Here is a 25,582-nt window from a genome sequence, read left to right on the forward strand (position 1 = left end):
GCGGTGGAACTGCGTTTCAAACTGAGGTCTTTTCTGTATTAACTTTATCATCAGCCACCCTCAAGGAATTATACTATGTCACAGAATCTGCAAATACCAATACTTTTCTCTTCCTTTCTAATCTTCATTTTCTTGTGATGGCATTGGCTAGGACTCCCAGAACAATGGTAAGTGAACATAAAATTGGGTCTTTTGACCTCAAAGTCAGCGTTCCTTCTCTTATACCTCACCCACTTTTACCTCTTGGGAAAACTACCTTTTGCTTTGAAACTTAGTTCTCGCACATGATCACCACTCCAATAGGCCGTGTTAGACCAAAGTAAGTTTTTCCAGGGAACTTCTAAGGAACATGAGGTTCAACGGAGCAATCATCTTGGCCAAGGTCAAAACGGGAGGTGGGTGGCAGCATGGATTTGGATGCATTAGAGCTGAGGTGTGAAGGGGATGTGGGAAGAGGAGGTGTGGGAAACTTTTCAGAGGACACCTGTGGTTTTTCGCTCTGCCTTCCTGCCCCTCGCTCCCCCTCGCTCCCGCTCCCTGGTTGCCTGTCTGGACCTCTCCTTGACAACATTCCTCTGCAGCTGGGGAGTGGAGGGTGGGAAAGGAAGGCACAGAAATGTCACCTTGGGCTTGATGGGTTGGCCCTGTGGGAGCCATTAACCAGCTCAGTCAGGCCTGCACGCTCCACTGCCGACAAACTCGTGCAGACTTGCCTCTCCCTTCCCACTGCAGTCCCCAAGGCAGGCCTGAGGTGCCCCGGGACCCCTCATATCTTCCACTCACTGGTGCGGGGAGACAGTGCTGTCTCCAGAGCCTCAAATGGTGGCTCTGCTCTGGTGCCAGGGGGCCCAGTATGGGAGGGGGCTCCCAGGGTCAGCTGGGCAGACAGACAAGTTGGGCTTGGATACCAGCCTCACCTTCCACTCCCTCAGCCGCTCTGGCAGGTCTCATCACCTCTCTGTGCCTCAGTTTCTCTCCCGTGAAGACAACATAATAGCAATGCTGCTTTGGAGGGTTATTAGGAGGATTAAAGGAAGAAAGCGCAGCTTTAGCACAGGACTTGGCACTCAGGAAGGCACCCAACAGATGAACCTGGAAGCCAGCTCTGAGAGGGCTTTCCTCTGAGAGTGGACCCATGCCCACCCTTAGGGGCAATGGCACCAGCCAGTTGCAACCTTTCCACATAGGACTTCTAGCCCCCATGGATCGTATGAGGCAAAATGAGCGACCGTTTCTCTCGAGCACCTCTGGGGAGCACTGACCTGGGTGTAGATCTGGTCCAGGCTGGGCCTGTTCTCTGGAGTCTCCTCCCAGCACTGCTCCATCAGCTGGATGCATTCAGGTGGCCCGTGGTCAGGAGACACTAGTGGCCGGCACAGGGGTGGGGGGGATGCCACTTTCCTGATAATTTCTGTAACGAACACCCAGAAACCGCTGGACCTGAGGTTCCCTGATGGAAGGGGGTGAGCCTGGGTCGTGAGAGGGCGAGCAGGGCGACCGTGAGGGTATAGGGATCAGACCCTAGGCATACTCCTTGGGCCTCTGCTCTGTGCTTCCAGCCACACTGGCCCATGGACACAGGTTAGAGCTTGAAGCCTTCCTGGATCTGTCTCTGGGTGTGGCCAGGAAAGGGTTGCCTATGGGGGACGACGGGGGAGTGGGAGGAGGCTTAAGTGGGATGTGAATTCTGGGTCTGCCACCACCTCTCTGTAAGAGAGAAGGTAGATTAGACAGTGACCTTTCTGTGCCTCAGTTTCCCCATCTGTGAAACAAGCTTAATAAAACACCTCTGGAGAGGGTATGGAGTGAGGAGACGGTGGATGTCAAGCCCCCGGCATGGGAGGTTTTCACCATCCTGAGACCCACAACATGGCTGCTGTCCTGTTGCCAGAGGCAGGGTGCTGGAAACCATGACACTGAGGCTCTTTCCAACAGCCCCGCTGCCTGGACACCTTCTAGAGTCAACTCTCCACAAGTGTGAAGCAGGACTGTGCTTATCATCATCATCTGCACTATTATGTTCTCAAGAAAAGCCTGGCCCTGATCTCCCTGTCTGCCCCTCCTCCCTGTGACAGATACCTCCGGACTCTATTGAGGTCAGACAGATCGGTGTTCTCATTCTGGCCCTGCTGCTTGGCGTCACCCCGTGCCTCAGTTTCCCTACTTAACAACTGGTGGAGATAATCCCAATGCAGGCAGCTGTTATGCAGCTGGGGGAGCAGAGAGATTCAAAGGGACCCGGGAGGAAGAGGGGCTGATACCAGGGTCTCCCAGACTACCTGGTCTTGTTGAGTACAGGCAATGTCACCCCTCAAAGACTCAGTTTCCTCACTGCTAAAGGGACATAGTAGTAACTAACTGTTCAGCATGGAAACTATACTTACTATACTGTATGCATATTTGAAAGTTAAGAAAATAGGTCTTACAAGTTCTCACACAAAAATTTTATAACAATAAGTTGTATATTTATAAACTGTGGTGACTAGCTAGACTATGGAGGTGATCACTTTGCCATATGCACAAATATCGAAACACCACACTGTACACGTGAAATAATATATTGTTATATGCCAATTATACCCCCTCCCAAATCAAGCTGGCCTATTGTGTTAGTGACAGCATACTCCATCTTTTCACCCAGAGAAGAACACACAATGGCCTCCTCTCCAGCTGTAGCCAAGAATGCTTGCCAGAGAAACCATCACTATAGCCTAATCTCAGTAAAGTCTAAATCTTCAGTGCTCAAGAAAAAGGGTGGGGGGTGGCTGGGGAGGGAAAGTGACAATAGCACAGACCCTATAGGGCTGTGATGAGGTATAGCAGGTCAACTTCTCTGAGCAGGGCTGGGATCCTCTTCTCTTGGGTGAGGAGGAGCCCGTGGCGCTGTGAGCAGAAGCTTCTTTCTGAATCTCAATCCCTGCGCATGTCTTGGTGGTGTGGTTGGTGGGGGGCGGGGGGAGGGAGGGCTCCCTGTTAAAAGGTAGGCCATGAGCCACTGTCCCAGTTTACAGACAAGGCAGCTGAGGTTTGGGGAGAGGGCGAGGTCTCTTACAGCCATGGGCTGGTTAAAAAAGGAAAATCCTAGAATGCAACCTGATCTCTCACTTGTCCCATTTTTGGGGTGCTGAGGTTCTCAGCCTAGATGTATCAGACACAAGGCCGCCTGGGAAAGGGGCTGGGATGTGCCTGTGTTACAAAGACGTGTGAGCTGATGGAACCAATAACACATCACACATGCTCTTTTCTTCAAAAGTATTCAGATAGTGTTTGCTGTGTAAAATACAAGCCCACTTCAAACTGTCGCCAATTTCAAAGCAGATTTTGTTTGGGAGTATTTTCTCGGTCAGCAGATATTAAAAGTCAAATAGCGGGCCATCCCTGGAGGCACAGCAGTTAGAGCACAGCACCAAGAAGCTAAAGCCACTTCAGCATGGTTCAATTCCCGCCCTGGAGGTGACCCACATGGCATGGCAGACCTCTCCTGACCCGCCCACTGCTCCCCTCAGCAATGTACTTCGTTGATCTGCCTGTTTTGCTCCCCACTCTGTCTCTGGTGAAGCCTCTCACGGCCCCTGCACCTCTGGCCTGTACCCCAGTTCTGTATGTATAAATAAATAAAGCTTAAAAAAAAAAAGTCAAATAGCATAGGAGGCTCCAGGCTCTCCTGAAGTGGCAGGGAGGCCTCAGGTGTGAGCGTGCTGCGGAGCACCCAGCCACGCCGGGAGGCTTCATGTGCCCTCACTGCCCAGGCCCACTGGTCACATGCAGCAACTCACAGCTACTGACCAGCGGTGCTGGTGACTGAAGAGGCTGCATCACCAGCCCCACAGTGGGTCTCTGGGGAGATGCTCCAGAGCTGAGGCGAGAGAGTGAGGGCAGGAGCACTGAGCATGGGCAGGGGACTGGGGCCCAAATCCCAGACCCACATTTTCCTTTTCTCCACTCTGAGCCCCACTTATATCCCCTCCGCAAAGAGTACACTCTTGTCCGAGGCAGAAATGCATGTGTGAGGCTGTGGAGACTCTAAGTGAGGGCCCATCCAGCAACTTAGAAAAAAGCCATCTGCCAGTAAGCAGGGCCTGCTTTCTGTGGGTGAGCAGGTAGGGCCCAGGAATCACCCTTGAGCACAACCCTAAAGCCACCTGAGCTGCTGCTGATTACAAGCCCCGGGAAACCTGGCACTCTGTCTAAAGCATTTCGCTGAATCCTCACAACTGCTCTGGGAGGCAGGCATCATGGCTGCACATGAGGAAACTAAGGGCCCAAAAGGAATTGACTCAAAGTTGTGAGGTGAAGAGGTACACAGCTGGGCGCAGTTGGTGTCTTTCAAATCCTGTGTTCTTAACATGCCTTCCCTGAGACTGGGAAAGCACCCTCAGGAAGTAGTAGGCCTTGGACTAACACTCCAATCTTAGGGTGGCCATGGAGTCCTGGGCCTGGTTCCGCACCTAGAGTCTGCTGGAGACCTGGGCTGAGGACTGACAGGGGCTGGTTCTTGCTGTCCCCGCAGGCAGATGGGGAGGGGGCAGCTCAGAGTGGTGAACAAATGGCCCGACAGAGGCGCTTCTCCTTGCCACTCCTCCACCTCGTAAACTTGGGGCCTGGGATGCTCATTATTCCTTGAGCAGGCTTTGTGGAGAAAGGAAGCGGGACCAGGCTCTTTATGAGTGAGAAATTATTCACCAGGAGTGAGGGATGGCAAGCATGGCCCCATCACTGTCCTGATTATGGCTGAGATGTCAGGAGTTCTGGAGGGGATAGGTCCCCGGAACTGGACAGAGACAGCAGAGGGACAGCTGGAGGAGCATCAGCAAACTTTAAAAGAAAACTCAAAGAGGAGGAGATATTCCTACAAAGAAGAGAATGCCCAAGACAAGGTGCTAGTGGGACGGTGTGAGTAGTTACCTCACACACCCAAAAAGATGGGGACAAAGATGTTCTTGGCAGAGAACCAAGTCAGATATGAGCAAGATGCTAGGTACATTTTTATTGGATCCCCATTTTTCTTTAAAGACTTATTTATTTCTACATACAAGCACTGGGGTGCAGACCAGAGGTGCAAGGGGGTGAGAGGATTCACCAGAGACAGAGTGGGGAGCAGAACGGGCAGATGGAGTGAAATACACTGCTGAGGGGAGCAGAGGGTGGGCCAGAAGTCGGCTATGCCATGGCTGGGATTCAAATTTGTGCTGCAGTAGAGATTTCCCATTTTAAAGATGAGGAGACCAAGGCTCAGAAAAGGTAAGTCATCATGTCATCACTCACTTAGTAAGTAAATAAGACCTGTGTTGACAGAGTCTGTCAGGGGAAGTAGCTCAGGTAAGGGCATCGGCACCCTTGACAATGGCATTGGAAGAGGGAGGAAACATTAGAACTTTCACCCAGAAACCTGTATTCATCTCTGGAAATGGTTAGTTACCGGGCTTAAGTCAAAGAAACCCAACTCGCATGGTCAAACCAGGCGTGTGTGTCTGTTTGCTTATTTTTAAGCCTGGGTTTCCTGGTGGTCCCCAAGCTCCTGAACTACAGTCCCCCTCATGGGGGACTGGCAAGGGAGGAGGAGGACTCAGTACCTTCCGCTGAGAGCCCCGAGGAGCAGTAGGGTGGGCCTCGAGTCAGGACCTCCTGCAGGATGATGCCGACACTGAAGACATCTCCTTTGAGGGTGCCCCTCCTGGGCACCCCAGGGCTCCGGAGAAGCTCTGGAGCTGTCCACAGCAGCTCTGCAATCACAGGGCCAGGCCACAATGTATCACCCCCTGACCCTCCTGACCAGGTGCTTTCCACTTGTCAAGCCATCAGCCTTCCATACGATTCTGGAAGGAGATGCTCCTGTCCTCCCTCACTCCCAGCAAGGAGCCTACAGCTCAGAGAGGAAAAGCCATCAACTCCAGGTCACACACAGGAAGCTCAGAGGGCAGGAGGTGACCCCTGCCCCTGCCTCATACACATCTGTTTCAAACAGAGGCCTCCTGGCAGCCTCCTACCCAGCCCGGAACTGACCTTCTGAGGCCGGCCTGGGGCAGGGAGCCCGTTTAGCATCCAGCAGATCCGCATAACCATGGTCAGTAACCTTGAGCACAAAGCGTCCATCCACCACACAGTTTCGGGACTTGAGGCGGCCATGAGCGAAATGTCGGTGGTGCAGATACCGCATGCCCTGGAGTGGACACAATGAGCCTCCATTAGGCTATATGAGTGAGAAGAACCCCTGGTCCTCTCAGAATTCTCACAGAGCCCAGGAAATCTTCCTGCCTCCACTCACTCTATGCCACACTGTTTAGCTTTTCTCAAGTCAAATGAAAAGAACCCAGGGCTGGGAAACCTGGGCATCTTTTGTCTCGTTGCCCTTCCCCACCCACCCCCACCCCAAACCCCCGCAGCTCCAGGCCCAAGGAGGCTTCTTACACGGATTAAGTCCAGCATCAGGGAGGCCTTGAAGGTCCAGTCCAGCCGCAGAGCCTCGTTACGCAGCAGATCCTCCAGGCTGCCCCGGACACAGTATTCCAACACCAAAGCACTGACCCCAGGGGCCACAAAGAAGCCCAGGAAAGCAGCAATGTTCTCATGTCGCAGCTCCCGCATCTGCTTGAACAGGGGGCACCTTAGCAACCCAAAGGAGCTCCTTGAAGGATGAGCCAGGTTCAAGCCATGCCTGGTCCCCACACATTATTTCCCAGGGCAGCATTGAGCAGGGAGACATCAGAATGTTAATTGGTGGATGGTTGGATGGATGGACGGATGGACGGATGGATGTATGGATGGACTGGTGGACGGGTGGACGGATGGACGGATGGACGGGTGGACGGTGGACGGGTAGACGGATGGACGAATGGACAGATGGATGGATGGATGGATGGATGGATGGATAGATGGATAGATGGATGGATGTTTGGATGGACGGATGGATGGTGAGGTGGGTGAGTGAGTGGATGGATGGATGAGTAAATGAATGGATGGAAGAAGAATGGATGATGGAGTCAGCACAGGTATGTATCAAAGGATGACTAATGAGTAGATGAGTAGATGTAATAGTATATACATATGTATGTGTACACATGCATGAGTAGGTGGTGGGGTAAACGAGTGAACGAATGGATGAATGAGCAAGCAAGCAGCTACAACCCATTTCTGCCACAGCTCTTCTCAGAAAAGTAGCTCAGAGGTCAGCTAAGTAGGGGAACCTAAATACTCTCCCCCTTAGAGATTCATAAGCACATTAGCATATATGAAGAGGTGGCCTCAAATCCTGTGATCTAGAAGTAGGATCTTTGTCTTCTCCCCTTGAATCTGAAGGGCCTTGAATCATGGCTACTTTGGGGAAGTGGTCTCCTCTTAGAACACTGACAACTTCCATGTCCTGCCTCTTGGAGCGCTCTCTGTTGGACCCTAACTGGCAATAAAAGCTCCCTGTGCCTGAGTCGACACACTGGAGAAGCCCTGAGATCACAGTGTGGGGAGAAGGTCTAGCTGCACTGACTTCCCTACCACCTGCCCAAGCATGTGAGCGCAGATTGCTGGGATTAGACATTTTGCTTCCCAGAACCTTTAATGTGCTGTTCTGATGATCTGGTGCTCTTCCCCACAAGTAGAGGGCTTACAACAACAACTATTTTATAATATTTTACAATTTTGTGGGCCCTCTGGATCAAGGGTCAGCAAAATTCCCGTTCAAGTCCAGATGGTAAATGTCTTAGGCCATAGTCTCTGTCAAACGCTCACTTCCGCTGTCGTCAAGCGAATGCAGCCACAGACAATAAATACATAACTGAACGAGCAGGGCTGTGTTCCATCAGCTATAAAACTATCTACAAAACAGGGCATGGGGCTGGCTGGCCTGGGAGTCACGGCGGCCAGCCCTGGACGTCACAGTTACAAGCTGACTACCACCGAGGGACCCCGACCAGTGTTCAGAAGGATCCTTCCCAAATTCCCTGATGACAAAATTGTCAAATATTATAAAATGGTACGGTTTTAAACGCTCCATTTGTGGGTAAAGTACAGAGGAACAAATATTCAGAACAGCACATTAAAGGTTTTGAGAAGCGCTATGTCTAATCCCGGCAATTCCCAAATTTATTTGACCACACAGGACCTTTACTTTTAAGAGACATTTACTCACATTCGTTACAGTTGACCACCAGGAAATGCCTAACTCAGCCTCCAGTCACTTAATTGCTCTGAACCTGACTGGTGGTTATGCTGGGAATAATAATAAAATTCCCCACTTACCAAAAGCACACTACTAGCCCAGGACAGCTCTGGATTATTCCATGTTCTTTCTGATCCTCATAACCCCCTTAGGCAGAACAGCGAACCCCATTTTACAGAACAGCGAAGTGTCCATGAGGCAGGAATCTATCTGGGGTCTCCCTGACTCTCCTCCTCCCCACTATGCTGCCAGGGAAGGTCACAATCTGCCAGGAGAAGGTGCTTAAGTGACAAGGTGATGGCGAGTGACAGAAACTCCCCGAGGGAAGGGACCCTGTCTCTCTTCTTCACTGCTGTATCCCCCAAACCCAGAACACAGTCAGTTAGGTGTACAGATCATGGTCAGTGGATGGAGGGGTGGGTGGGGTGGAGCACTGGAGGGGTGGAGGGCGGAGATGAGGGGTGGAGAGGCCAAGGGCCTTCAGAGATGCTGATGACGTCTCCTAGTGACCCTGCGGAGAGGATGGTGCCCTGAGGTCTTGGTGATGATGCTGTGACTTGGGTGTGCTGGGATGTGATGGCGACAGACATGTGACTGACTGAGCCAGAGGCTTCCCGTCCAGATGGCCCATTCCAGGCCAGCAGGGCCCCTCTCCTGACATCACTGGCGCCAGCAGCCCCCCTCCATCTCTCCCCACCTACCTTTCTCAGGAGGCTGAGGCAGTTGGGCCGCAGGTCGGGGGCTGCTCCAGCTTTAAACTTCTTCAACCACACCCATTCCCCCTGATAAGGAAGAGCAAGAGTTCACCCACTGGTCTTCACCAGCCATGGACCTCGGGCATATCCCTCAGCCCCTCAGATGGAGATTGCTCTCCATAGATGTGTTGTCTCTGTGTGCTCTGAGCTGGGCAGAGCCTGGCCAGTGAAATAAAAGTTAGCTGTTTACTGCAGCCTGGGAAGAGACTGGGATGGGCCTTGGCTGAAACCCAGGTTCTAGTCCTGACTTCCCCACTGTCTAGCTGTGTGACTTCGGGCAGGTGGCTTCAGTTCCCTGAGCCTCATATTCCTGCTCTGTACAGTGAGGATGATGCCCCCACCTACATCCCAAGGGTAAAGAGAAGGAGGACATAGAGCATGTCAGTGTTTGGCTCCCAATGCTGAGGTCAGCTAACAACCAGACACCCAACCCGGTGACGTGACTCAAAGGTAGGACGGAGTGTGTGTGGGGGAGGCAAGGACCTCAGGCTGGGACACTGTCCTTGCCTGCCTGGCCCAGAGTGGGCAATGCCCACAGCTGCCTCCCCCCTTGCCGCTGATGGGTCCTGCCTCCTCAGCCTCGTTCAAAACCTGTCAGCTAATTCAGAGAAGCAGACAGAACATGCTTTGTGCATTATTAAAGCCTCCTTTGAGTAGGAAAAAAAGAAAGAAAGAAAGAAAAGAGATGACATTTCCCAGGGGAGGTGGGGAAAAGTCTAGAACTTTTCGACACCTCCTGTGGAAACAATTCAGCCCAGCTCATCACCCCTAGGAAGTGGGGCTTCAGTGAGTAGTGAGTTGTAGAATCTGAGAACCACAACACCCAAGACAGAGCTGTGTCCTCAGCAGGGTTAGAATCGTGCTGGTCCAGCCTCTGACCTTCCGGCCCCTGCCAGCCAGTGACCCAGCCTTGGCCAGGAGCTGGGCTGGGCTGGGTGCTGTCCCCACACAGCGGGCTCTGGGGTGCCTGGGCTCCATGGTCTCTTGACAAAGCAGACAGGAGGGTGACCTAGGCTGGACCCCAAGCCGGGAGAGGCCTGGGTGGACCACACTGGTTCCCCAGGTCAGACCATGAGCTGCGCTACATGGGGAGCTACAAGTCCTGCTTCCTGCTTCCAGCCCTGCTGCCGCCCCTCTCTGGGACCCGGGACAGTCACTGCCCCGCTTCAGCCTCAGTGTCTCCATCTGTAGTAGGAGAGGGGCATACAGAGGCCAGGGAGGATATGGGCTTTTCCCAGAATGTCCACGGCTGCCCAGGCCTGGGCGTGGCAGAGATAGAGGCCCTCACCTGGTACAGTGCCACGCTGGTGGGCTCCTGAGGGGCTGGCAAGCTCTGTGAGGACCCCTGGGCCACTGACCTCAGGCTCCCCCCATCTGCCACACTTCTCGAGTCACTTACACTGTCCATGTTCAGTCTCTGTGAGGGCAAGACAGGGTCAAGAGCCTGGGCGGGGCCTCAGCCCTTGGCCTGCCCACCAAGCCCAGTGCCTCGCCCACCCACCCGTCTGCCCAGAGGCCGATGGATGAAGGTGAACTCCTCTGCTGTCAGCAGGATCCGATGCGGGCCCCGCAGCAGCTGCAGCTTCTGGATGCCACATCTGCAGGAGGAAGTGCAGGACAGAGGATGATGTGACCGTGACTGCCCACTCAGTCTGAGCTCTCCCCACCCTCTTCCCGTTTTCTGTGCTATTTCCCCAGAAGTCCCAGCTGTGCTGAGAGGTTGCCTCTGGGTACTGCCCCCAAAGACCCTGTTGACCCCAACTCCGAGCCTGAGGTGTTTGCCCTTCCCAGCCTCATGTTCCAAAGCCCTCACAGGCAGCCAGAGCCTCAGGTGAGCGCTGCCCCATCCTGGAAGTGATGAAATTCTGAGGGACACAGGACTTCAGCTCCCAGGAAGGATTTTCAGCACAGACGGGTGGCTCCAGGGCGTCATCCTGGCTGCGCCCCCACATACAGACACAGCCTGAAGCGCAGGGAGGGAACATCTTGTGTGAGAACCCAAGCTTCTTTCTCCCTCAGGTCCCAAATGGACCTCCTCAGGAGGCACCGTGGCCTTGACATGGCCTGGAGCCCTGACCTGAGGCGCCAGGATGGACAGGCGTGTGGGCTGTCCTGGGGGACAAGAAGGAAAGTCCTTTGGGATTACCAGGGCTGTGGACCCTGTGAGAGGCCCGGTGGGGTGGGGGCTCAGAGGGGCAGAGTGAGCGCAGGCACAGATAAGGTCTTACCTCATCAGGCAAGTGAGGGCTCCTCCGGCGAGTACCAAGCCACAGGCCAGGACCAGAGAGAGGAGACTGCCAGGGGGCTGCAAACCTGAGGTGGAGCAAGGCAAACGTGAGCCCGCACAGTGACGACATGCAGAAGGACACCCCCTTTCACTCACTTCCTGCCTCCACTCCTTAGGCCTCCCTAGAAATGGGGACACAGCCCAGCCACCCCTCCCAGGAGTGAGGGTCAAAGTGGCCCAAGACTGAGCACTCGTGGATGGTTCATCAGGCACAGGCCTTGGCTCCCTGCACGTAACCAGCTTGTCACTGCAGGTCCCTGCCCTGGGGCCCCTCGTGCCCTGCTCAGACCCCACCACATTCCTGAGCACACAGTGGCCTCAGCCTCCTTCCCACCAGACTAAGACAGCTGGACAGCAGAGGCCTGGCCTTGTTCATCTCAGATTCTTTGGCACCAAAGACAGAGCCTGGACAGAGCAGGGCTGAATAAAAAGTGTTTTTGTCCATCATTACCCTTTTCTTGTATGTCACTCACCACCTGTTTTGGGGGTTAACTCTACGGTCACTCACTCTGCCGAGCCCTCCTTATACTGAATTCAAATCTCCAACGGTCATCCTCCAGACAGGACTAGGATGAATGAGGCTGCTAAGGTCTACTTTTTCGGACAGCCCTGCCATCCGTCTGGGCTGGCACAATGGTAAAACGCCAGACCCCATTCTGGAAAGAAGACAATGACCTCTGCTGCCTGGGAAAGGTTGGGGGGTGGGGCGCAGGGGTAGGGGGGGTGCTCCCTTCCTTCTTGCTCCTCTCTTCCTTCCTGCTATTGGAAGAGGAGCACTGTCCTGCTGAGGGCCCCAATCTGAGTTTGACCTGCAGTGACAAGCTGGTTACGTGCAGGGAGCCAAGGCCTGTGCCTGATGAACCATCCACGAGTGCTCAGTTTTGGGCCACATGCCTTGCAGTGCTGATTATTATGCTGGTGTGGTGGTGTTACACCAAACACCTGGTCCACCGCGCTGACACGCCAACTCCGTTATTCCCGACAATGACCACTGGAGGGAGCTATGGCCAGGATCACAGTTTTGTAGAGGAAACAAGATGAGTGGCTGACAGGGTGGTTTTGCTCTGACATCCTAATCACTGCACCATCCTGCCTCTCACCCAAGTCCCTAGGAAGGAAACTGAGTCCAGATCAGGAGGAGGTGAGGGAACACGTGTAAATATGTATTGAGAGAACATTCTGGACTTAGGGAGCAGCCAAAGGTTCTGAAGTTGGAGCCTGGTGTATTCAAGGGAGAGCAGAGCATAAGGAAGACCGAGGCCCCGGGGGGCTGGTGTAACAATGTGTGGAGAGGTCCACAGTGACGACTCTGGTGAGATAGGAGAAGCCTGAGGTCAGTGGCCCAGGGGTCCTCACGGAGCTTGCCAGCCCCTCAGGAGCCCACCAGCGTGGCACTGTACCAGATGAGAGCCTCTATCTCTGCCACGCCCAGGCCTGGGAGGCCGTGGTCATTCTGGGAAAAGCCCGTATCCTCTCTGGCCTCTGTATGCCCCTCCCCTACTACAGATGGAGACACTGAGGCTGAAGCGGGGCAGTGACTATCCCAGGTCCCAGAGCAGGGTGGCGGCAGGGCTGGAAGCAGGAAGCAGGACTTGTAGCTCCCCATGTAGCGCAGCTCATGGTCTGACCTGAGGAACCAGTGTGGTCCACCCAGGCCTCTCCCGGCTTGGGGTCCAGCCTAGGTCACCCTCCTGTCTGCTTTGTCAAGAGACCATGGAGCCCAGGCACCCCAGAGCCCGCTGTGTGGGGACAGCACCCAGCCCAGCCCAGCTCCTGGCCAAGGCTGGGTCACTGGCTGGCAGGGGCCGGAAGGTCAGAGGCTGGACCAGCACGATTCTAACCCTGCTGAGGACACAGCTCTGTCTTGGATGTTGTGGTTCTCAGATTCTACAACTCACTACTCACTGAAGCCCCACTTCCTAGGGGTGATGAGCTGGGCTGAATTGTTTCCATAGGAGGTGTCGAAAGTGCACCTGCCTGCCCTGGCTAATGTTGTGCATGGGTGAGCACACTCCCCAGTAAGGCCAACAAACAAGCCAGCAGAGCACAGTGCTCTCTGTCCTGCAGATAGCTGCAGCCCACTACTTTGTTTCAAGTAGAAGCTACAAGAAGCCCCAGGCCTGGTAGAAACACGCACCCCACTCCCTGCCCTGGGCACATTTCCTGTTTTTCCCTACACGTACAGACCCTATATATACCCATAGACAGTCCTAATAAATGGATTCTGGACTCCAGACCCCAGGCTCCTGTTTCATTCTCTCCCGGCTCCAGTTCTCCTACGTTGGGGTGAACATAGCGGTGAGCGCACCCCTTGGTGGTTTAGCAACTGTGAATACAAGTTAGGAACCAGAAAAATGTCTTACCCTCCTGTGGTCATAAAATAAGAGAAATTCTGCTTTTGGAATCAGTAGATTTGGGAATGGAGTTAGCTCAACTATCACCTCTCTGTGTGAGCTTGGGCGAGTCACCAAGCCTTTTAGAGCTGTTCATTGCGGGGGCCTGCAGAGGGTAATGGCCTTATCACGGGATGCTATGTAGTTTAGAACTGAGAGTGGGGGTGCCCGCTATCAATGCTATAGCCCTGCTGAGCAGAGGGGAAGCCTTCCCAGGCTTTCCTGGCACTTCACAACCATTGGTTTAGTTTTTTCAACAGTGTTGAGTCTTCTTTTGGTACCTGTTCTTGTTCCCACATAAGACTGTCTACATGCAGAGGCTTAAAGAATGGGTAGTGGATGAATAGACCAAGAGACAGATGAATGGACAGATAGACAGATGGACAGATGGACGGATAGATGGATGAATGGATGGATAGATGGATGGATGGATGAACGGACGGACAGATGGATGGATGGATGAATCGATGAATGGATAAATGGGTGGATGGATGATGGACAGATGGGTAGCTATATAAATGATGAATTACCTCTCATGCATAAGGTATCGGGGTCAAACCAGCATTTGGAGTCTCTGGCCGGTGGGACCCCTCCAGGAAAGTGTATGGCCCTGCCCAGCGGCTGCACTTGCCATGTGCCTGTGTCCAGGATGTGGGTGGGGACCAGCTGGCTCCCTCTGCCATCTGTGTCCAAGATCACATACTGAGCCAGCCTCCTGCCCTTCTCATCTGTCCGAATCCTCTGGCTACAGCCAGCCACATCCAGAGTCCTTATGTGGTCCCCTAAGTGGGTCCCGGAGAGTCCTGTCCCATGGCTCTCAGAGCGATTCAGGGCGTGGGCCAACAGCACCACAGCATCATAGATGGTTCCAAAGAGGGGGGACGCCTGAGGAAGAGAGCATCTTTTAACTCCATCACTCCATGGCACAGGTTGCCAGACATCTCTGAGTCCTGAGCACCTTGCCAGCAGCAAATATGTGGATTATTCCCCCTTTTCTTTCCCCCAATACAGTCCTCTCTTTGATCCCCCCATTATCTTAGCTCCTTTCAGCAGCCTCAGTCTCCACAGCCACCACCATCATGACAAGCACCACCACAAGCAACTCTGATGTCTCCCAGGCCAATCAAAGCAAACTAACATGTCCAAAAGAGAACATGAACATGAACAAAAGAGGTTCTGTCTGGTTCCACCTACAAAACCCCACTCCTCCCACATTTTAGGAAATGGAACTACCACCTGAGCAGTTTTGCAAGCTCAGGTATGATTCCCCAATTCCTCTCACCTTTCTTTCTCCACCCCCCCCAACCCCATTCATCATCAAGCTTTATTCAGCTTTCTACTCAGAATTTATTCCGAACCCACTGTCCGCCCACCACCTCTACATGCCCGTCCCTCTTATGTCTCCCCTGGACCATGCAAGGGCCTCCTAAGCTTCTCCTTGCTCAGTCTGGCCCTCAACAGGCCACTTCCCATGAAGCAGGCAAAGTGATTTAAAAAAAACTTTTTTTACTTAAAACTCATGGTGATTTCCCAGTTCACTTTTGAAAATTTCCGTTTCCTCATCCTGGCTTACAGCCTCTCATAATGAGGGCCCGAGTTTATCCCCAGCTCCTTTCACCACTACTTTCAAGAGTCCAGCCACTCAAACTCCCTTCTGTCTGTTCTTATAGCCATTGGAGCCCAAACTACCCCAGGGCCTTTGCATATGCCATTTCCAGCTGAGTTACTCTTCATACACATCTTATCTGTTGCCACCTTGTCATTCAAAGCTCAGCTCAAGCACCACCCCCCCAGAATAGTCCTCTCTGTCTACTCTCTGATATCCACCCCAGCCACTCTTCACTCTACCCTGTTTTTATTTTATTAGCACATCATTGCTAGATGAACTTGCTTTACATGTTACAAGGACTATCCCCCCCGACCCCAACAACAGAATAGAAATTCCTTAAAATCAGGTAAGTCTTGTTCATCGCCATGTCCAAGACAGGCACAGTAGCACCTGAGGGCCATTTATCAGATAAATGACTATTTTAATGGACTTCCATCAGTGTCTGTGTGCTTGTCACCAGCTCTAGACACTGGTCTTCATATCACCAGGAAGCAGACACCCCAAAGGAGACTCAAGCAGCTGAGCCTTCTAAACTAAACCCCTCACCAACCCCACACACCCAGCAATGATTTCAGAAAGCCTCCCACTCTCCCACCTTCCCAAAAATCTCTGTCAGATCTTCACATTTTACTCACAATTCAGAAACAGGAGAAGAATGATTGTAAGAGAAAGAACAGATGAGAATTAGAGGAGTGTGTTGGAGGTAGAAAAATAGAAGCAAGAGAGACATAACAAAAAATGATGAGGCAGCAAAAGTAGATGACCGGATTAAAAAGATGTGGTACATATACACCATGGAATATTACTCAGCAATCAAAAAAGAAAAACTCATGCCTTTTGCAGGAACATGGGTAGAACTGGAAGGGATCATGCTGAGTGAAATAAGCCAGAAAGAAAAAGAAAAATACCAAATGGATTCATTCATAGCAGGAGCATAAAGGACTGGGGGAAAAATAATAATGAACAACTATATGCCAGAGACATTTTACCGGGGTGGAGTGGGGAAAGGGATCAGAAATGGGGCAGAGGGGGAGGGAAGTACAGGGGACTGTGGTGATGGTACTTGGGTGAATTAGTGGTGGGAAGTCCACAGGGATTACAACTGAGATGGAAAAAGGCACAAAATGATATAAAAATAAACTATTATAACAACAACAACAACAAATGATGAGGCAAGTCAAAAGACTGACTATGGGAAATAAGAAGAAAGGAGAGAGAGAGACCATACTCGGGGACCAGACAATTTGTCAAGTTAAGGGGCAGGCCACGTGCCCATGGTGGAGTTGGGACTGGCCAGCCAGGTGCTCAGCTGGCAAAGTCAGGAAGGCTCAGAGCAGGTGAGGAGCGTGTGCGTACCTGTGTGGGCCTGTGGGGGTCTGCACTGACCTACCTGCTCTGACTCCCAGCACGCAGCCACCTCTGCGCTGGCTCCAGCAGCTTTGAAGGCCTTGTCTGTGGGAGCCGACTCCAGGCTGATGGTGAGCACGGCATCGTAGACCTCCTGCAGGGGTCCACCGTCTCCCAGGGCTGGGTAGGAGCGGTTGCGGTAGGGCAAGGCGAAGAGCATGGCGTCGTAGGGCAGGAAGACCAGCCTCCCGTCTGCCAGGCCATGGGCCCATGCTTGGCTCAGCAGGGCCATCTGCTCGGGGCCCCCCAGAAGCGCCGAGTGCATGCACAGCACCACAACTGCAGACAGAGGCCAGGCTCACCCTGAAGCCTGGAATCTATGGCCCCCGGAGGGTTGCTCAGAACGTTCAGTTTTGCCCCCTCCCTCTGCAGCCAGTTTCTAGCTCCACCCCCCATAAATCTGGCAGAAAGCAAAATTTCCCCTCATTGGCTCCCCCTAAAACAGTAACAGCCATAGCCATCAAATCAGGGTGATTTGGTGAGAAAAAAATTCCCTCAAATGATGGTATTTCATGCTCACATGTCCTTCCAGTCTGTCCATATAGTCGTTTTAACCTACCTTCCCTCCACCTTCTGGCCCTGACCATTGCTAATATTTATCAACAACCTGCTATGTGTTATCCTAAATTACTTTTGCAATCATTTAGTCTTTCAGTATTATAAGAGCACTAAGAAGTATGTTTATCATAACTATTGTCAGATGTGGGGCAGAGAGACTAGGTGTCACCCCAGGATATGTTAACCACCATCCTACTACACTTAGTACCTGAACAGATGCTACACTCAGGATATGGACCAAGCAGGCAGGTTCCCACTTTGTAATCCTTTTTACTTTTGAGGCTCTTTTTGAAAATGAGATAATTCCTATCCATTAAAAGGCACTAAATTCAGTGGGGTTTTTTTTTTTTGTATATATACAAAGCTGTGCAACTATTTAATTCTATTTAATAGTACTAGTTAGTTCTAGAACATTTTCATCATCTCAAAGGAAGCCCTTACCTCTTAGAGTCACTCTTCATTCCTGCCTCCCCCAGCCCTAGTCTACTAATCTACTTTCTAGATTGTTTTAGACCTTTCATTTAAATATGAAATATGCAGTATATGGTTGTTTGTGATTGGCGTCTTTCACTTAGTATAATGTGCTCCAAGCTCAACCATGGAATAGCTGGAACAGAATGGCATTCCTTTTCCTGGCAGCATACTATTCCACGAAGCTAGTCCATGTTTTATTTATATATTCATCATTTGTTTGCAATCTCTGTGGCCCTGGTGGTGTCTAAAGTCCTATACAGACATAAATACATTCCATACGATGGCACCCAAGACAAAAAGCACCCCAGGAATGGGTCTTCTGACCCAATCAAAAAATGGTCAACATTTGCTTTGGCTGTGGTCCCAGTTGCTACTGCAGTCCCTTCCTCCTTCCTCCCTCCCTTCATCCCTCCCTCCCTCCCTTCCTTCCTTCCTCTCTCTTTCTTTCTCTCCCCCCCCCCCACATCGTGTGTGTGTGCTGCTACTCTTGATTCATTTAATTGGCTTCTGGACTCAAATGGGCTACAACCCACAGTCTGAGAAACCCTAATGTAAATGAACTCTAAGGTCCCTTTTGTCTTTCAGCTACCACCTCCCGCTACACTCTGCCCACCATTCCTTTCCCTGGTTAATTCCCTTAAAGACAGTTCAAATGTCACCTTCTCTAAGAAGCATCCCAGATCCCACAAGACCGCCTCCACCTCTCCAGAGCTCTGCTCTCTGGGTGGCTTTGACCTCTCCATCACAAGCACCTGCTATGCCTGCCCATCACACATTTTTCCCTTCGAGAGCCCTGCCACCATTGTCTTGTTTACCCATGCAACCCCACATAGGATTGGAGGGTGGGTCTTGAGAAATGTGAGGAATAAGGAATCAATCAATCAGCAAGTCCATGAAGGTTTCAACTCTAATTTTAAGAAACCAACATTGGCTCTAACTTCCTTCCTGAGGCTCAAAGATGGCTCACCTCCTTCATTGTACCAAGCAAGAAACAAGAGATCTCGTGGCTCACACCATGATCGATGCAAGAATCAGAGCTCAAAAGCTGGCTCTGGCTCCATTTGCCAGGGGTGTGACTTGGACACATTACTGCCTTGAGCTATAGTATATAGTACACACCTGAGCAGGCCCAGTTCACAGAGCTGCTGGGAGGTTAAATGTAAGGTCATTGCCAAGTGCTTGGCTGCATATCTTGTGTAGTTAGTAGTAGGACAAGCTTCCCAGAGGGGAAAGACCCACACACACACTTACTTTTCAGGCCATTCACACTGCAGAGCTGCTTCAGGACCTCTGTGGCCCCCTGCTCCCCAGGTCCCAGAGAGGTCACCAGCCCCACAGGCAACCCATGCATCTTGAGAGTCGTGGCCACCTGCCGTGCGGTAGCCACCCAAATGTCCTGGTGGGAGGACACAATGGCCACCCGAGCCCAACCAAAGTATCTCATGATGGAGAGCAACACATGGGTAGCCGGAGGCAAGGTGGGTACCAGCTCACTCCCTCCTTCCAGACCCCCACATGCCCAGGAGAAGAGGGTCTTGCCCCAGCTTTGGGCCAACAGGGCTGCAGCTGGGCAGTAACCAGGGTTGACAGGGCCCACAAAAGCAGCTACCATGCTCTTGTGGGTCAGGAACGTGGCCAGGGCGCGAGGAGTGTCACAGTCTGTGGGAAGGACCACGGGAGCCAACTGTGAGGCCAGCACCAGTGATGGGTCCTGGTTGACTCGGTCCACAGCCAGCTGGGCAGCCATACTGGGAAGTGCCTGGGCAAAGATGGGGTCACAGTCCCATGGACCCAGGACCCCAAAAGTGAAGGTCTTGTTTCCCAGGGCCAGATCAGGGAGGAAGCCAACCCAGAGGAGGGTACCCCAAAGCACCACAGAGAAGAATGGCAGGAAAGGATCTGCCCTTGGATGACCAAGAGTGGACCCCCACAGGCCTTGGCAGGGGGGGTAGATCTTCCCATATAGCAGCATCTGGTACCAGCCTTCAGGGTGCAAGCACCCCAGCAGTCCTGGGAAAGGGACATAAGAACAAGATTTGCTTTCCAACATTTTCTGACACTTCCTAGGTGATTTTGAGGCAGCCACCCATTCCCAGGACCTCAGCCTCTCCATTGGTATGTGAGGGGCTGACTCCATGATGTCTGAAGATCCCCAGCTCCAGGCTCTAACACTCCCTACCCCAGGACTGGCTCACGACCTCTTCATGCCTTTGCACAGCCCTGGGCTGGGGCTCAGTGGCTCAGGAGGTGGTGTCCACAGTCAGAGCTGCCCAGGTCCGGCTGGGGTTTGCCACTCTGTGGCCCTAGACTAATCTCTGAAATTTTGGAGACTTGTTTTCCTCTTCTGCAAACTATGAATAATGAAACCTATTTTATGAAGTTAGTGTGATGATTCAATGATCTAATAAGTTTCTTAGCACAGTTCATGGTGCTCGGGTGTTAAAGAAAGCCTGCTCTATCGACCTATTACCGTTATTTCTTTCTTCTCATTCTCCAAGGTGGGCCAAGTTCTCCTGGTAGTCCTCAGAGCCTCCCCTGCCTCTAATCCTCAAGGCCAGCACATCCCACAGCTCTTGTCTCTGCTGGACTCTGGACTTACAGCAGAAGCAAGGCCTGGGTAAGAGTAGCTCCCCCAATGTCCATGGCTAGAGGATTTACAATACAAGTGATCCCCCTTGGAGCCATGTTCAAAGGTCTTCTAGCCTATTGTACAGATGAGGAAACTAAGAAAAACTGAGTGGAGTTAATAGAGTGACGGGATTTGAACAAGTCTCTTCAGCTCACTTCCTACCTGGCCTCCTTGATCAGGACGTTCGGAGAAAGCCAGTCTTCACTCCACCTTACTGCTCAGGACCTTGGTGCCCATCCTGCAGCTTGGGCCTCTACCTACTACCCTGCCAGTGCCCATTTCTCACCCACAGGATTCAGCTATCTTCCCACCACACCCTTTATGCAGCCGGCAGCCTTCCATGATGGGTATGCCATAGCAATGGTCTGTGTAGAAATGCTCTTTAGAAAGTATATTCAATGTAGATGAATATGAGCCTTGGAAACAAAAGGAGTAATGAGCCTTGAGATTTATGACCAGCCCCTAATCTTGGGTAGAGTCTTAACTTCCCTGTTAACACACTTCAGTGTCCTCATCTGGGAAGTAGACATGAGAATAGCTACCTGGTAGAGAGAGTTTCTGTGAAAACTGGCTACTCATGTCATGAGCAAGTGAGTAACTGAAATGTTGCAGGATGGGCATCAAAGTCCTGGGAAAAGGTACTTACAAAAGCACCTTTAGTGCTAAGCAAAGGCAAGTGCCTTAGCAAGTCAGATGAGTGCTCACGAGATGGACGAGTTATCGCCATCATTACCATCTTTGGATCTTTGCAGGGAGGTGCTGGATGAGAAGGCAGGAGGCTAGAGTTTCCCCCCTGCACTTACTGGAGCCTCAGTCTCCTCATCTGTAGAAGTGGCCATTCTGTTAAATGGGTCAGCCCTGGGCCCTTCTGGCCTGTGATGCTACAGCTGTCCCCTCTTGGGGCTGAGTGACTCAGGGAGGGCTGCTCTTCTACCAGCCTCTATTCTGTTCTGTTCTTCCCTGTGTTGTGAGACTCAATGTGATTGCCCAGAATCCCTGCCCCTTGGGATGGACTTCTTGGGGCAGCTGCACTTGTTCTGGGTTCTCAGAGTGCTGATGATTTCCAGTTGCGAACATTAGCATAGGGTGCTGATACTAATGACTGTCATCTCTTCCCTCAGTGTGTGGCTCTGTGGTCCACTGCTTCACCTGCTTCTCCTAGAGGCCCTAAGGAGAGAACTCTTAGCCTCTATCTCACAGGAGGAAATTGACTCTGCCTGGGACAGTGACTCATATGAGGTGTCCTCAAGAGTCTGGACTAAGTTAGGACTAGGCCTTGTTTCCCAAATTTAGGCAATGACAAGAATTGCCTTTTATCGAACACCAGAGTAGAAGGACCACTGGTGACTTAAACATCAAGATCAATTCCTCTGTGTACAGATGGGGAAACTGGGGCACAGAAAAGTGTGTCCCTTTTAGCCCTCACTCTGCTGCTGATTTGTGCAGTGGTGCACATACTCATTCCACATCTCATTTTCCCCATCTAAACAAGGAGGGCTTAATCTAGATGTTTAGGTGTCCAGAGATCCTTTGGTTCCTATGTTCTGGTTGTCAGTTAAAAAAAAAAAACAACATGAAAATATGGAATCAACCCAAATGTCCAAAAGTAGATGACTGGATTAAAAGATGTGATACATATATACCATGGAATATTACTCAGCAACCAAAAAAGATAAACTCATGCCTTTTGCAGCAACATGGATGAAGCTGGAAGGGAGCATGCTTAGTGAAATAAGCCAGAAAGAAAAATACCAGATGGTTTCATTCATAGCAGGAACATAAAGGACCAGGGGAGAAAATAGTAGTAATAATGAGCAACTATACACCTGTGACATTTTACAGGGGTAGAATGAGAAACAGGGACAAAAGTGGGGTGGGGGGTAAGTGTACTGGACTATGGTGATGGTACTTGGGTGAATTAGTGGTGGGAAGTCCACAGAGATTACAACTGAGATGGAAAAAGGCACAGAATGATGTAAAAATAAACATTTTTTTAAAAAAGAAAAGATGATGTGACCCTCCCTGGTGGCGCAGAGGGTAAAGCACTGCACTAAGAAGCTTAAGCCACTTCCACATGAGTTCGATCCCTGCCTGCCCAGAGGTGACCACATGGCGTGGCAGACCTCTCCTGACCCGCCTGCTGCTCCCTTCAGCAGTGTACTTCGTCGATCTGCCTGTTCTGCTCCCCGCTCTGTCCCTGGTGAATCCTCTTATCACCCCTGCACCTCTGGCCTGTACCCCAGTTCTGTATGCATAAATAAATCAATCTTAAAAAAAAGATGAAAATAGGTTTTTTTCCTTTAACTTTTTTTATATAATAGTTTATTTTTACATCATTTTGTACATCTTTTTTCATCTCAATTGTAATCCCTGTGGGTTTCCCATCACCAAGTCACCCATGTGCTATCACCATAGTCCCATGCACTTCCCTCCCCCACCCCATTTTTGATCCCATTCCCCACTCCACCCCCACAAAATGTCTCTGGTATATGGCCATTCATTATTCTTATTATTTTCTCGCCTGGTTCATTATACTCCTGCTATGAGCGAAACCATCTGGTAGAAAATAGGTTATTTTTTGTCTTTGAACTAGCCACACCTCTCCCCCACCTTCTTCACTGTATGAAATTCCTGTGTGAAATACCAGTGGTCTGGCCTCTGGCACAAAGAAATAAAGGGCCACACTGCTGAGAAAGAAATGTATTTTTAAACACAGAGAGAGGGACACTTAACATTGGTTATGTATTTCTTGGTTCATGGAGCCAAGTTCATGGAGCTAGTCAACTCTGTAGACTCATGGGTGAAAAAGATGAATATGCCTTTAATTGTGTTAATAAATGGCTAAAATAGGGAAGATGATAGAACCCAGGGGAGGGAGATGAGATTTCTGCAAGCACAAGGCCTATTCAGCTCCTGTAACCAAGGGTCACCCTCCTTAACCCCAATCTATTGCTCCCCCCGAATAAGGTAAGCTCTCTCAAAACCCACCTTCTGTTCTGTGCTGTGCTGCAGGGTCAGGGTCAGACTCAGGTCCTCTTTTCAGATCCTAATGTTCCGCACCAGGTCCTTGGTGTCAAGCTCTCTGAGCAAGCTCTGGTTTGGGGATCTGCTGTTGCCACCACAGCTTGTTCAGACACCACTTCGCTGCCTGTGAGATTCTGAGACTTCTGCTTGGGGAGTGCCTCATGCATGGCTCATTCCTTTCCTGTCCCCCAAAGGGGCCTGAAGAAACCATATGGAAAATCAAATCTGTTCAGACCCCAGAGCTCCAGGGAGCCAAGCACAAAAAGGGAGGAGGGAGTAAAGGAGAGAGAAACTGAGGGAGGGAGCCAGGGGAGAAAAGGGAAGGGGGAAACACCGTGTTCAGCACTCTGGATAGCTCCAGACCTGGTTGCACTCCTAGAGGATGGTGAGCATCAAGAACCAACACTAAAACGCATCAACTTTGAGCCAAGTTCTGTGCTGGATGCTGTTTATACAACCCACCAGATAAGACTCATCACTCTTCCCATTTTATAGATAGGGAAAAGCCAGCCCAGAGAGGTTAGGCAATTTGACCAAAGACACAAAGCTAGGAAGTTGCAGGTCCAAATGTAGGTCCAAGGTTCTGCACACCTGCCCTCACTGATTATTTGAAGTTATAGTAGAGGTTTTTCATCTGCAGATATAGTATATTTAAAGTTATAGTAGAGTTTTTCTGGGGGTGTTTGTCAATCTTTACTCAATAGATATCATAGTCAATTTTAAACTCCTTTCCTCCTACCCAAGTGAAATTAACCTTTAAGTACATAAGTATCCACAGTGTGCTAGAGATTTTATATATCCACATCCTTTAACTATTACAAATACCTAGGGAAGTGGGTGCCCTATTTTGCTTGCTTCATATCAATTTAGTTATTGTAAATATTTGTTAAGATCTCTTCTATTTCAGATTTGGTTTTAGATGCTTGAGATACACCAGCCATAGCAACAACAAACACTGTGCATGTTATACAGCTAACTCTCTAACAGGGGTGAAAGTGGTGGGTAGGTAAAAAATCAGTAATAACTGGCACATAAGTAGATTAAGATTTTTTTTTAAAGATTTGTTCATTTGTGCATACAGAACTGGGGTACAGGCCAGAGGCTCAGGGGCGGCGAGAGGCTTCACCAGAGACAGAGTGGGGACTAGAACAGGCAGATCGACGAAGTACACTGCTGAGGGGAGCAGTGGGCGGGTCAGGAGAGGTCTGCCACACCACATGGTCTCCTCCGGGGCAGGCGGGAATCAAACTCATGCGGAGATGGCTTTAGCTTCTCAGTGCTGTGCTTTAACCGCTGCGCCACCAGGGAGGGCCAGATTAAGATGTTTTTTAAAAGATTTATTTACTTATGTATACAGAACTGGGGTATAGGCTAGAGGTGCAGGGGCAGTGAGAGGACTCACTAGAGACAGAGTGGGGAGCAAAGTAGGCAGACCGATGAAGTACACTACTGAGGGGAGCAGCAGGCAGGTCAGAAGAAGTCTGCCGTGCCATGTGGATCACCTCCGGAGTGGGGATTGAACTCATGCTGAAGTGGCTTTAGTTTCTTAGTGCTGCACTTTAACACTGTGCCACCAGGGAGGGCCCAGATTCATATTTTTAAATGTTAGGATGTGGTAGGTGGTATTAAAAGGAAAAAGTAAAGAAGGATGCTAATGTAACATGATAGCTCATCACGAGTTCTCCATATTACCATACAATCTTCATAAGCTACAAAATTTCAATGGCAGAGGAAGACACAGAGAGGATATGTCATAGTGTAATTATCTTTTTGCTGAAGAATTTCAGGGTCTTATTGATGTGCCTAATATATATCTGTATGATCCCAGATCCATTCCCTGACTTCCCAAACCTGATTGGGCTCCCACAACTGAGATTATGAAAGGGACACTTCCCTGCAGGGGACTGACCCTGAAATCCTCACTTCTGATGTTTCCTTGCCATTGGTTTCTGTCTAAATTCAGCCAATAGGAGACACTCTCAGGAATTTGGAGCCCAGGAGAAAAGAAAAGCCAGATTTCAAAGCCTCTCTTCTTTGGACGGCGTCCCAGAGATGCCTATGTCTCCAACCTGGTTCTGACCTCTCCAGACACCCCTCCCTATGTTACCCCAATTTCTGGGCTCAGGTGGCACCTCCTTCACACATTTGTTCCTACCCCTGCACACATGGGTAGGAGAGACATTCTGCCACTGACTGTCTCGGAGCAGCTTCACATCCCAGCATGTTTGCAATCACCTCCCCATTCTAAGTTCCCACTACCGAAGTACTGGCGAGGACTCTGTTTTCCAGAATGA

General features: G+C 50.9%; 1 protein-coding gene across 1 annotated transcript in view; it reads right to left on the bottom strand.

The window, feature by feature from the left end:
• Positions 1 to 19,607, bottom strand: part of LOC101618522 (olfactory guanylyl cyclase GC-D-like) — a 34,993-nt gene extending 15,386 nt beyond the window's left edge. The window contains exons 1-11 of the mRNA XM_012725216.1: positions 18,887 to 19,607; positions 16,587 to 16,882; positions 14,118 to 14,472; positions 11,136 to 11,220; positions 10,409 to 10,505; positions 10,196 to 10,324; positions 8,854 to 8,934; positions 6,409 to 6,585; positions 6,004 to 6,160; positions 5,574 to 5,723; positions 1,263 to 1,411 (exon numbers count right to left, since the gene is read on the bottom strand). Coding sequence (XP_012580670.1) covers positions 1,263 to 1,411; positions 5,574 to 5,723; positions 6,004 to 6,160; positions 6,409 to 6,585; positions 8,854 to 8,934; positions 10,196 to 10,324; positions 10,409 to 10,505; positions 11,136 to 11,220; positions 14,118 to 14,472; positions 16,587 to 16,882; positions 18,887 to 19,607 — 2,397 coding nt within the window. The remainder of the gene's footprint in view (positions 1 to 1,262; positions 1,412 to 5,573; positions 5,724 to 6,003; positions 6,161 to 6,408; positions 6,586 to 8,853; positions 8,935 to 10,195; positions 10,325 to 10,408; positions 10,506 to 11,135; positions 11,221 to 14,117; positions 14,473 to 16,586; positions 16,883 to 18,886) is intronic.
• Positions 19,608 to 25,582: the final 5,975 nt, after the last annotated feature.

Source organism: Condylura cristata, unplaced genomic scaffold (genome assembly GCF_000260355.1).
Source record: "Condylura cristata isolate star-nosed mole 26May11 unplaced genomic scaffold, ConCri1.0 scaffold00015, whole genome shotgun sequence".
Taxonomy (NCBI): Eukaryota; Metazoa; Chordata; class Mammalia; order Eulipotyphla; family Talpidae; genus Condylura; species Condylura cristata.